At 29.8% G+C, this 12,593-nt stretch overlaps 1 protein-coding gene across 1 annotated transcript in view; it reads left to right on the forward strand.

The window, feature by feature from the left end:
* The first annotated feature begins 1,089 nt into the window (after positions 1-1,089).
* Positions 1,090-12,593, forward strand: part of ENGase (Endo-beta-N-acetylglucosaminidase) — a 16,786-nt gene continuing 5,282 nt past the window's right edge. The window contains exons 1-6 of the mRNA XM_014426150.3: positions 1,090-1,457; positions 1,754-1,902; positions 4,727-5,033; positions 5,141-5,306; positions 9,117-9,332; positions 11,515-11,699. Coding sequence (XP_014281636.1) covers positions 1,213-1,457; positions 1,754-1,902; positions 4,727-5,033; positions 5,141-5,306; positions 9,117-9,332; positions 11,515-11,699 — 1,268 coding nt within the window. The 5' untranslated portion in view covers positions 1,090-1,212. The remainder of the gene's footprint in view (positions 1,458-1,753; positions 1,903-4,726; positions 5,034-5,140; positions 5,307-9,116; positions 9,333-11,514; positions 11,700-12,593) is intronic.

Below are 12,593 nucleotides of genomic sequence, written 5' to 3' on the forward strand. Positions count from 1 at the left end.
AAGTGTCTAGAGTTTTCAGTTGAACATTGATGGCCCTGTTCACAGTAGAGAAGTCATCTAAAATGCTGTTCTATTGACAGAACAACTGAGAGTATAAATGAATAAGCTTTTCGTAAGAATAAATAATCAAAAGAGAAAAAAATTCGTTACGGTTATTTAGGAGGGGGGGGGAGAATGGAAAAAATGTCTTGAAATTGAAACAACTGATGTGGTGCTCACATCACAACTTTCTTTACTCTTGGGTTCCAGATAAGATCCAGTTCTTGATACTTTCGCGCCGAAGATTCTAATTTTATCCCTTGGAGTTTTTAAGCTATTTCTACCAGGAAATAATTGTAATCTTATCATCTCCCAAGGTATTCTACCCGAACTTTAAGTAAAATACAGGTATTATCGATATTTTCGGGCATCTATTGCATGCATATTAATATTTGTACAATAAGATGAATATGAATATTAGTCATTGATTATATTTTTTAGAAATTATATTTGACACACTGATATTATCTAGTGTTAATACTTCAGTTAAAGTATCGTATCGAAAGGATTATAAATATTTCGATGGTGTACCAATATCCAATGGGCCCCCTCCCACTTAATATTTCCTGAATTAAATTGTCAGTAATATAAATAAAATATGGATTATTATGAAAACATAACTGTCTACTGCTTGATAATAATGATGGCTTTCCATTTTACATCAAAAAAGTTTATTATTTTCCATGAAAAATGTTTTAGTTAACTCAAGTCAAGCTTCGTCTTCTTCTTGACGGCAGGCCTTTATTCATTGTAATTTTAAAATTACCATAAAGATGATCAATAGTTGTCACTGTTGATTACAACAAGTATTTGAATTTTCTTGGTAATAATAGATTAAATCACCTATGTCTGACTACCCTGAAAATTCAAATTCCTGATAAAATGGTTCTAAATTATAATTCTATACGGCACCGTCTCATTTTCTTTTATTAATTGATTTATTTTAAAGACTGAATCGATGACTTATTTGTTTTCTTTCTCAAATTGCTATTAAATTATCGTTATAAAACGTAATTGTGCCGTCACAAACACAAACAAGCTTATCAGCTTTTGAATTTGAAACCTTCTCGTTATCAGATCCAACAGGTATGCCGTTGACAAATGTTTGACATGTTCATCTTCAGTTATTAACTTATTAGAGTAGATTCGTAGTTCTGGCCTTAAATTTATGCAATGAATACAGAAACTGTGTGCTTAGATGTATGCCAACCTATTGAAGACGTCGAAGAAGTTTTAAATTGGAAAAAACCAGTAGTATGTTGGGCTAGTCTAGTTAGGAAACTGGAAAGAAGGACTGATTTTTGTTGTCATACTTATCCTGTATGTAGTGTCAATAATAAACCTAATTTCCAAAAAGCTGAAACAGTTCCTAAAACTTTAGTGTGCCATGATATGAAAGGTGGTTATCTTGCTGATAGGTATGTATTTAATTTTTCATTTCAGATTTATCAAATTCCATTAGTTGATCATCTTACAATGAAAAATAATCTTGAAATTATAACAACCAAAACTTCAAAATAACAATGATGACATCGAAATAATTATTCTCTATAGAATATTTAACTTTAGATGCCAATGACATTTTTCAGTTATTAGATATGATCTTAAAGTCTTAGTATTGAATATTGTACTTCTTACTGTTATTTATGAAACCTATAATGGATCTTGGAAACATAATAGTGTTTGTTTTAAACTTGCATTAATAATTTTTCAGATGGGTGAATGGTACAGACAATACTGAGGAATATAAATTTCTTCTCTGGTCATGTATTGATATCTTTGTATATTTCAGTCATAAGCTTGTAACAATACCACCATTATGTTGGATTAATGCTGGCCACATTCATGGGGTTAAAGTCCTAGGTATGAAATATTTTCATTCTTTTCTAGCCATGTATGGTGTTTATAGTTTTACTTAAAAATGAATGAATAAGATTAATGGAATGTATAAGGTTTTCAAGCTTTAAAAAGTTCTATTAGAATAATTAAATAACAAACAAAAGGAAAGATTATAGGGATTAAGTTGTTGAATTTATCAATTTCTGCACATAATTTTATTGTTACACACAGGAATTATGTTTTAGTCCTATCTCCTTAACCTGAGAACCATATAATAAGGCCATATTTTTATATAATCATATATTTTGGTATAAAAAAGAAGTAAAATGAATAAAACATATAAAATGAATAAGTAATAAACACTATTAAAAATTAATTATATTTCTGTGCATGGAGTATTAACTACTATATTTTGTGTGAAACCTATGTTATAATAGTGATTAGGATATATTTCTGAATGTTCAAAAAGTTGGTCATGATAAATTATTTACTTATAATTGAATGTCAAAGTCATAAATAAATAATTAGTTTTAAAAAAACAGGTAATCTCAAAATAATTACTCCTTATCCAGATGTATGTAGGTTAGGGTCATGGCATTTTAAGAATTATTGGAAATCAATTATTCACTGTATAGATAATGAAATTTGAAAGTATAGTTTCAAAACTGTTCAAGGAGATTAAATTAAATTGATATTAGCTTATTTTTTGGTGTCAAGCTCAAAATTGTTTTTCATATTTACTAAAGACTTATATTTTGTGGTAATTATCTCGCACATATTGTAATTGTAATATAATCTTGTTTATATTGAAACTTTTATTTTGTTTCCCAAATTTTTACTTTATTATGGTTTGTTAATAAGTAAATTATACCTGAACCTGATATGTAGCAGTTCTGTAATATGTGCAGCTTCCTGGTGTTTTTCCATCCTATATGTAGTAGCCCAAGATGAAAAAAAAAATTATTTCACCCAATTTTTTATTACTTTTATAAAAACTACTAGCAGTTAAGAGTCAAAATTGATGGCTCTGTCAACTATAGTTAAAGGAAATGTACTACAGCATAAAAAAAACTTCATAGCACACTATTTAAAGTTTGAGTCCTAATAGACTGTAATAGTTTCTGAGATATAGTATTTCATAAACAAATTTTTTTTTTCAAAACATGGATAAATCAACATTTTGTGAATTTGTTTTAGCAAATATGGTGGAAACTACTAATGTTTTCCCCACATTAAATCAAGCAAATGGACCAATGGATGAAAGCACTAAAATTAAATGTGAACTATGCTCCCCTTTGTGGAGTTTCGGGAATCGGTGGCCAGGCGAACAGAGATGTTGGACCACTCTGCCTCTTATGTGGGTGAGAGTCAGACACCCCAGCCCCAGTATTGGAAAAATATCTGAACAACAAGCTCCTTGTCACCCATCAGTACAATAGTTTAAAAAAGAAAATAGCCGAACTGCTGGAGAAGTAAAATTATAAATGTTTCCAGGAAATGTATTGTGTGGATACAGAGGGCTCTGCAAGGTTTATTGACATTCTAGGGTTTAATGCGACTGAAAAGGAAGCATTAATAGTAGATCCCACTATAAGATTCGAAACTAATGATCAGGATCAAAGTGTCAGACTGTGCAGAGAAAGAGGACATATATACAAAATGTATTCCTTACCTACAGTAAAAATATACAGAGGTATTTGACAAAAGAAGATTTTTGTTGAAAGGGGTTTGGTTTGGAAGTAGAGGAACCATTTCTTTTGCTACAAGTAATTTTTTGGAGAGGCTGGGAGTTGAGAGGGACCAGTTTAAAAAATGGCTGAAACCATTATTCTGGACTCACTAGGAATCCTACATCACCATTTATATTAGACCTCAACTTGGTGGTGTCAACTTCATGAGTCGAAGAGGGGAAAAAAATACAATAATGTATTCGACTGTTTTCAAATAGTTGTATTTCAATCCTTTTAATATTGTCTACCGGTATTCTGTGTATTAGCAACTCAACACAGTTGAGCAGCCGCTCACAATTTTTTCTTAAGAAATACGCTAGTTCCTCCTACGACAGATAGCTTTAATTTAGCCATAATCCAATGGTTTCCAAGATATAGTTTTTCATAAACCAAATATTTTTTCAAAATTTTGAGAAAAAAAAAAATGTATGAATTTATTTTAGGAATTACATAAAAAATACTACTTCTAAGAAGATAAATGTTATAAACTACTTTATAATACACTCAACTAACTTTACTTTGAGTGCTAACAGACATCTGTATGTCTCATGGTTCCTGAGATATAGTTTTCCCAAAATAAATTCACTAACTACTGATTTTCCGTTATTTTGTTATGAAATTTTCATCTTTAAAAAAGACTATCTCGGGAAATAATGAATGTAAAGAGCTGTACTCATATTTTAGTAAATTTACTCTACTTTAAATGATATTGCACTACAATTTTTTAGTATTGTAAGTAGTTTGAATGAAAAATTATTTTTTTTAAAGTTTTGTAACAGCCGCCATTTTTATTATGCCTAAACATGGTTAGCAGAATCATCAATTTTGACTAGTAATTATGCATAGTTTTCATTAAAGTAATAAAAAAGTTGGGTGAAATAATTGTTTTCCCCTTTTCTCCTCTCCTTGGGCTCTAGGACTATGAGATAAAGCTCCTATTTGTTCATTTTTAATGAACATATGATTTGGTCATTAACTTTCTATAGGTTTAGTTTGTCAGACTATGCTATTATTTTTTATACGTCATATAATTATAATTCTTAATATTTTAGAGAATATTGTTTCTTAAAAAAAAAAAAAACTTCTTTCATTTATTTGAAATTTCTTTTCTTGGTTAGGCACAATCATAACCGAAGGACCTAATGGATGTAGTTTCTGGAATGACTTAGCAACCAATGAAATTAAACTTTACGGATTCGCCGATCAGCTGGCTGCAATTTGTGATCATTATGGTTTTGATGGATATTTGATAAATATAGAAAATTCAATGAGTTACCAGGTTATGGAATCATTTGTCTCTTTTCTTGAACATCTTATTAAAAATTTAAAAACTATTTCTCCAGATAAAACTATAATATGGTATGATGCAGTAACTTTTCCCTTTGGCAAACTACTGTGGCAGAATAAATTAAACATCTTCAATAAGTAATTTTTTTAAAATTATAAATCTTCTTTGAAATGTTAAATTATTTATCTGTACAGTAATAAATTATTGAATAAAATTATTTTTGATTATTGAAATTCTTTTACAGAAAATTTTTCGATATTTGTGATGGAATATTCTTAAATTATGGATGGTCAGAAGAAGATTTAATTGAAACTGTTAAAGAATGTGGTTCTAGAAAAACAGATGCATATGTAGGTGTGGATGTATTTGGCCGAGGAGTTTTTGGAGGAGGTGGATTTACAACATGCCAGGTTTTAATTTTATATTAATTAAACATTTACTGAACTTTATTTTATACTTTCACATAACTATCTCTTAAATATATAGTACGAAGAAGTTGGAGCGGGTATCTCAGTAGTAAGGCACTGTGCAACTTCAAAGACCCGGGTTTGAATCCTGCTGTGCAGATAATTATTTTCTGTTTCACTGTAGCCGTGAGTCAGCACTGCGGGTTCGAGAGGCCTCTGGGTTCCACCCAACCTCATGAAGTTGGTACCATTAATAGTGTAAAAATCCGGCTGTCGAGTGGAATTCTGACGAAATCACCTCCTTACACAACCATTGGTCTAGTAACAGTATTTCCTTACAAAGTACTGAACCCCTAACCCTTTATGGGTTGTAGAATGGTACAGGTTGTAATTTTAATAAATTTAAAATTAAAATTCTTAATTATAATTGTTATAACTAGAGATCGGATTTTTAAAAAAACTCAAAATGTGCAAATTGCACAATCATTGACCTTGTAACGGTACTTCCTTATGAAGTATTGCACCCCTGGTGTTCAAGGGTTGTAGTGGTACAGATTTAATTTTTTTTAATAGTAAGGGAAGTATTGTGAGGTTGTGAAAATTTTGAATTTGACTTTTCAATAGACTATGTCAGATCTTAAAAGATGTCTGCAGACTCCAAACAACCAGGTCTTGTAAGATGGTTTGTGTATTTGTGTCTGAGTATGTGGTCAGCCTAGCACAAAAATGAACAGTTGTATAAAACTGAAATTATTTATTAAAAGTGGGTTTATGCCCGATTTGTTACAGTAACTTTTTCGATCAAATGAATTTACCGAAAGTGCCAATTTATATAATTAATGTTATGTAGATTTACTTTTTTTCTGAAAAACAGCTCCAACATTTTTCAGAAGTTTGTACTAGTAAATGTTCTTTGTCAGCTAGGTCTTATGCTCATTAAAATAGTCTGATAGGGCTTAAATGTAGAATTTTTATAATAGATTTCTCTTAAGTAACTCTCTTATCTCTTAAGTAACTTTAATTTTCTTTATTTGAAGTAATGAACCATCTCTCATTAGTAGTTGTTGCGGCCAACATATGATCGGTAATCGACTATGTGACAGATGACATAAAAAACAAAACAAATCCGCTCTCTGTTGTTTTTTATACTGCAAACACACAGACAACTTCTTAACGTCTCACCGCACACACGTATCGTCTCCTTTATCTACTCACTACGCACTCGTAGTTACCAGCATTCTGGCCATCTTCGACAGCTGAATCATCTTAGCCACGGCGGGCGGACTTCAACTCATCCTCCAAGAGGACAAGGCGGGCGGACATACGTCCTTTTGTCGATATACTTCAACGAGAATATCCACTCAGAACAACCACAACCGGGGCCCCACCAATCACCGGTGAAATAAGACCTTTTTTATCTCTTTTGTTTAATTAATTTAGTTTTGTAATAGTTTTAAGCTTCATTTTTTTTCTAGTTGTATATTTTGTGTTCCTTTTTATTATGTTTACTTATTTAAAAATACAAAAATAACAAAATTCGACCATTTCTTTTCTTTTCGCTAACCGCTAACCGCCGTAACAGTAGTAGTAATAAAAAATGAATAAATCATGAAAGAAGTTGATAATTATGGATTCAATAGAATTTGTTATCTCCTTCCACTTATAACCTGTCAACTCTTAGTTTCCTCTCTTGTTTTCCCCCACTTTGATTATGGCTGCATGTTATATGGTGGATTCTCAGGTAATCTCGAGTCTAAACTTAAGTGTTTTAAGAATTACGCTGTAAAATTTATTTTCAGGATCACTAGAGATACCCACATAACCCAGTATTATACCGAGCTGAAGTGGCTATATCCATCCGTCCGATGCCTGTATTTCCTTGCTTCCTTTATTTCAATTAGTTTCTTCCTCAAAGCCACTCCTATATACTATAAAACCTTTAATTCAAATTCTCCGTCCAATCTCATACTTTCAGGTCCCGTTTATCTGACATCTACACTCCACTTCACCAAACTGCTACGTTTGATAAATCGTTTTTTACCTGAGCTGCATATCTCCGGAACTCCATTCCCTCTAACATACGTCATGTACCAACCCTTCCCACGTTCAAAACCCTTCTATTTAACTACCTTTTACTTCACCAATCTAATCCAATATTATAATAGTACAGATATTATATAATTACCTTTTTGTTTTGTTTTTTATGTATTTAGTCAGTTAGTTTTTAATTAATTAATTTTTATCTTCTCTATATATAAGTTATAATTAAGTGTGGCCACATTGTTTTTTGGCTAATATATATTATCATAAAATTAAAATTATCTTTGTAATTGTTCTAAAGGAACATAGTCCCAGAATAATAAACTATTTTTCATTTCATTTGTTTTCAATTATTATAGCTTCAGTAGAATCAAGGAAAAAGTATTTTCCTTGCCTCAAAAGAAATTTCTAGAAATATGAATAGCAATTCAGATGTATCGAATACTGTTAGAAAGCTAAAGATCTTAGCAAAATTTATATATAAAAGGTAATTAAGAATGATAATTAACTAAGTGTAGAATTAACGGATGGGACAGGTAGAAACAAAATAATCATTAATTTGAAGGAGATGGTCTGAGGTATGGTAAAAGAGGGACAAAAAAAAAAAATTAGCAATTATTTATTTGCGGACTTTTTGTCCCACTTTGCAGGGTTTTATCAGGACTAAAAAGATACAAAACAACTAAAACTATGTTGACAATGAATGATAATAAGATGTCTATAAAGAAAACTAAGGCGGAGTTTTAAATTATGTAAATATAAGTGAGAAAATTATATGAAAATGAACAAAAATAAATAAAAATAAAATGTAAAACTTTAAATATATAAAAAACTACATTTTTTTACATAATTTTTAATTACATGTTAGTTTACTATATCGCTATCTTATTATCTTTCATTGTCAACATATTTGTAGTTGTTTTGTATCATTTTTAGCACTGAAGAAGGACAAAATAAATACAAAAACAAAAGACAAAAACGTCAGAAAATAAATAGTTGTTGACTATTTTTTTTTTCCTCTTTGACCGCACCCCCTGACCGTCTCCTTCATATTCAGTTATGGTCAACCATTTTAAGATGTAATAATAATTAATATTTTGCACCACCTGTAATTTTTACTTTCAATTATAATGAAATGAATGTTGAAATATAGTAAGAGGAATTATTGTCATTATGAATAATGAAATTAGCTTTACTTTAGTAGAAATTAATTTTTACTGAAAGTAGAGTGCTAAGTAAATGTTGTTTAATGTGCACACTGCACCAGATTGATAGGGTATAACCTTTTCTAAGGTTTGAAATTTTTCTCCTCAGACTTTCATAATAGATTAGAACTCTATATACAGTTCTCAGTGTATGTTTGGTATTCTAAAATAATCACGGAATTAATAAAACTATTTTAACAATCTAGCTTTAAGTTTTTATTTATTTTTATTTTTTTCAAAATTGTAATATTTATAACCTTCCTATGCCCTTCAAAACTTTTATGTTTTAAGTTCCTTGTAGTAATATTTCTTAACAAAAATAATCCTTACATTTTATCTAAAAGTTCCTAGTCATAAAAATAGTTATTAGTTTTTAATTAATTTATAATATAGTTATTAGAAAAACAATACAGTTTTTCTTTTCTACCAATATGATATATATTTTGTGTTTCTATGGTCATTCATAAAAAAATGACAGTATTTTTTTTTCTTTCACTTAACCTTTCTATGGAAATATTGGAAATTATTGCCGTCATGATTAATAAAAAAAAATCACTATTGATTTCAGGCTATGGATGTCATTCGTAAACATGGTTTATCTGCTGCCATTTTTGCGCCTGGTTGGGTTCATGAAAACTGTGAGCCTGATGAAACAGCAGATAATAGAGATTTCATGTTCTGGGAGCTTTTGACTGAGTATTTGTATTGTTATGGGCCTGCTAGGATACCTTTCAAGACTTCATTTTGCCGTGGGTTCGGGCATAAAAAATATAAAGAAGGAAGGGTGAGTTAATTTTTGGTTAGCTTAGTTTATAGTTGTAGTTATTGTTAACTGTAGATGAAACTTAGTTATTTATTAAGGAAATTAGTGCTGAAGATGTGGTCAAAAATAAAAGTTAAAAATATTTACTTCTTTATGTTTAATGACATTTCTCACTACTTTCTTCAGATAGGTTTTCTTCAGATCAAAAAGAGTAAAGCTTAAAACAGGAAGAGGAAACTTTAAGAAAGTTAAATCGACCAATATTTAAAAAGTGCCTGAAATTGAAAAACGGCATGAAACCCTCCACTCCATCCCTCCATGGTAGCCTTACTTATCTGGCTTTTTAAACAGACAATTATAGCGAGTAGATTGGTTGATGTACAACATGTCACAATCTCACAAGAGGAGATGATAACACAAAAAAAAGGCAATCCAGGACACGCCCTGCTAAGCCTCTGGGGAGCGACAGTCCTGTATCACTTTTTGAAATATTAGCTTAAAACGGGAAGAGGAAACTTTAAGTTAGTTAAATTTATCACTATTTAAAAAGCACCTGAAATTGAAAAACGGCATGCTGTTATCTACTTTTTTATATTGACTGTATTTCTGATAAAATGTTGTTATGCTGTCTTAATTTTTCTTTCTCATGTTTCTTTTTTCCTTGGTTTAGGTTGTTATGGATCAGCCCTGGTTTAACCCGTAAGAATTGAATCATTTGAGTGGGATTCATCAAAGGCATGCCATTTTTCAATTTCAGACGCTTTTTAAATATTGGTCGATTTAACTCATCGATCAAGTCATATTTCAGTGCAATCAAGATTTTAAAGGGTGTGCAGAAAGATCATACCTTATTTTTATATTGTTTTATATCTTGACCATAACCTCAACCATCATCTCCTATGCTGAAGTTTAATCCATTATTTACTTAGCCAATTCAAATGTCTTTCAATTAATAATTATTTTTAAAATGAAATTAATAAGTCAAAATTTCAATTTAATTATCAAGAGATGTTTAGAGTGTCTTCCCTTACTGTGTTAACATGAAATAAAAGTAAACTAAGATTGGTCTAAAAATGATTTAAAATGTGTAAAAATTTATATAAAAATGAACAAAGTAAAATTAAGGAAAATAAAATAAGATCAACAATTGAAACGGAAATAATAACAAATAAAAAAGTAGATAAAAGAGAATGCTGTACATGCTTTAAAAAATGGTAAGTAAGGGAAATAAGAATAAAATAAAGATAAAAAAAAAAATTATTTTGGCTCACAATAAATAGTTTAATTACTATTTGATTTTTTTTTTTTACCACACCTGAACCACCTTCCTTTTATATAAAAGAATAATCTATCAATATATCTTAGGTATGATTAATTGGTATTAAGTTTTTAAGATAAAATGATTTTATTGTACTGTTATATTAAACTTAAAATAAAAAACAATTTTGTGACATACTGAAAGATATTGATTGACCGTGTGTATCAATAAATGGAATATGGTCCGGGTGTGGTCAAATTAAACTCTAATAGTAAATTGGTGTACTATTTTTATTTGAGTCAATGTTTCGCCCCATGTTTCTGGGCTTTATCAGGGCTAAAAAAGATACAAACAATTAACATAAGTACAAAAAAAAATAAGTGAAAAATAACAAGGGTATACAATTTTATTGTTAGTCCTTTTCATCTCTTAATTTGTACTTACTTTAATATTTCTTCTCTTTATCTGTTACTATTACCATTTTCATTTATTGTTATTTAATTTTTAAGTTTCTTTGTATACACTTTTTATTTTCCACTTATTTTTTTTGTACTTACGTTAAGTGTTTCTATCTTTTTTAGCCCTGACGAAGCCCTGCAACATTGGTCTCGAATAAAAATAGGACACCAATTTACTATTTGAGTTTAATTTGACCACACCTAGGTCATATTCCATTTATTAAAAAACAGTTTTATTTTAAATAGATTTAATAAAATTATTATTATTTTTCAATTCACTATTTAGAGAAATTATAACTTCTTAAGTTTTTCATGTTAAGATTAGATATAAATGGCCTTTAGAATAAAAGTAGGTGCCTTTTGAGAATATAAGTAATGGAAGTTAATTACAAAGCTAAGGAAACTTGAACTAATCTGTTTTTTTATATTAACTTTATTTCTGATAAAATGTTATGTTTTCTTAATTTTTCTTTTTTCCTTGGTTTAGGTTGTTATGGATCAGCCCTGGTTTAACCTGTCAGAAATGAATCATATGCCAGGTCTTTTGAGTGGAATTCATCAAATTGAAGAGTCTAGTTGTTTTGTATATTATCAAAATGATGCTTATGAAGGCGGAGGATGTTTGCTGGTCAAACCACCAGAAAGAGCATCCGTTGGAAAACACTGTGATAGGTTGGAATAAATCTCCTTATAATATCTTATTTGATTCCTATAACAGTCTTTCTTTCTGTTCATATCTCTGAACACTGAAGTAAAAAAAGGTCAAATATGTAATGTTACATTACTTTTAGTATACCTAATTATGTACCTCTCTTAAAGCATTAAAAGTTAAAGAGATTTTTAGTTGGAAATTTGAATTATATGACATTTACATTCCTTGAAAGAAAATACAAGTATGAATTATTGAAGGGAAAGTAAAACACTGTTTATATATGAAATTAAGAAACTTTTTTTTTTGAAAAGCAAATCCACATGAATTATTAGAATGTAGTGATTAACGGGATATGATTTATTGGTATTCTACTGTATTATGGAGTATATCCAGAAAGAGGTCTAGCTCTTACATATTTTAAAAATACTTTCAACACAATGCATTCAAACAGAACAATTTTTTTTTCTTTTCGGTTGGCTCTACTGACCTTGTTGATCTTTAGCCGGCCGAACCAGCATTCCCCACACCTGCCTGTGTTGTGGACCTTTGTTGATTTTGCCTATCCAAGTATCAGAACAAATTAAAAGATTCAATAAATATTTTATGAGCAGTTCATGGTTAAGAAAAACTCAAGGGTTTTTTAAAGTAAACATAGCCTATATCTAATGTTCATTCTTATCAAAGTGAACTGAATTACTGGAAACTGCCTGAATCCTTTTAAATACCCTTTCCCTATGTTCATCATGTATCACATGGTCTTTCAGGAAAACATTGTGTGGCCAAAGTTCTCTGTGGTCTATAGTGCCAACTGAAAAAAAAAAAGTTTGTATATCCACTTGTTTGTATATTCTACCAATAAATAATATAATTATAATTATAATTATGAGAGATAGTTGACCGTGGATGATAAATGA

Source organism: Halyomorpha halys, unplaced genomic scaffold (genome assembly GCF_000696795.3).
Source record: "Halyomorpha halys isolate HHAL.00 unplaced genomic scaffold, Hhal_1.1 Scaffold556.1, whole genome shotgun sequence".
Taxonomy (NCBI): Eukaryota; Metazoa; Arthropoda; class Insecta; order Hemiptera; family Pentatomidae; genus Halyomorpha; species Halyomorpha halys.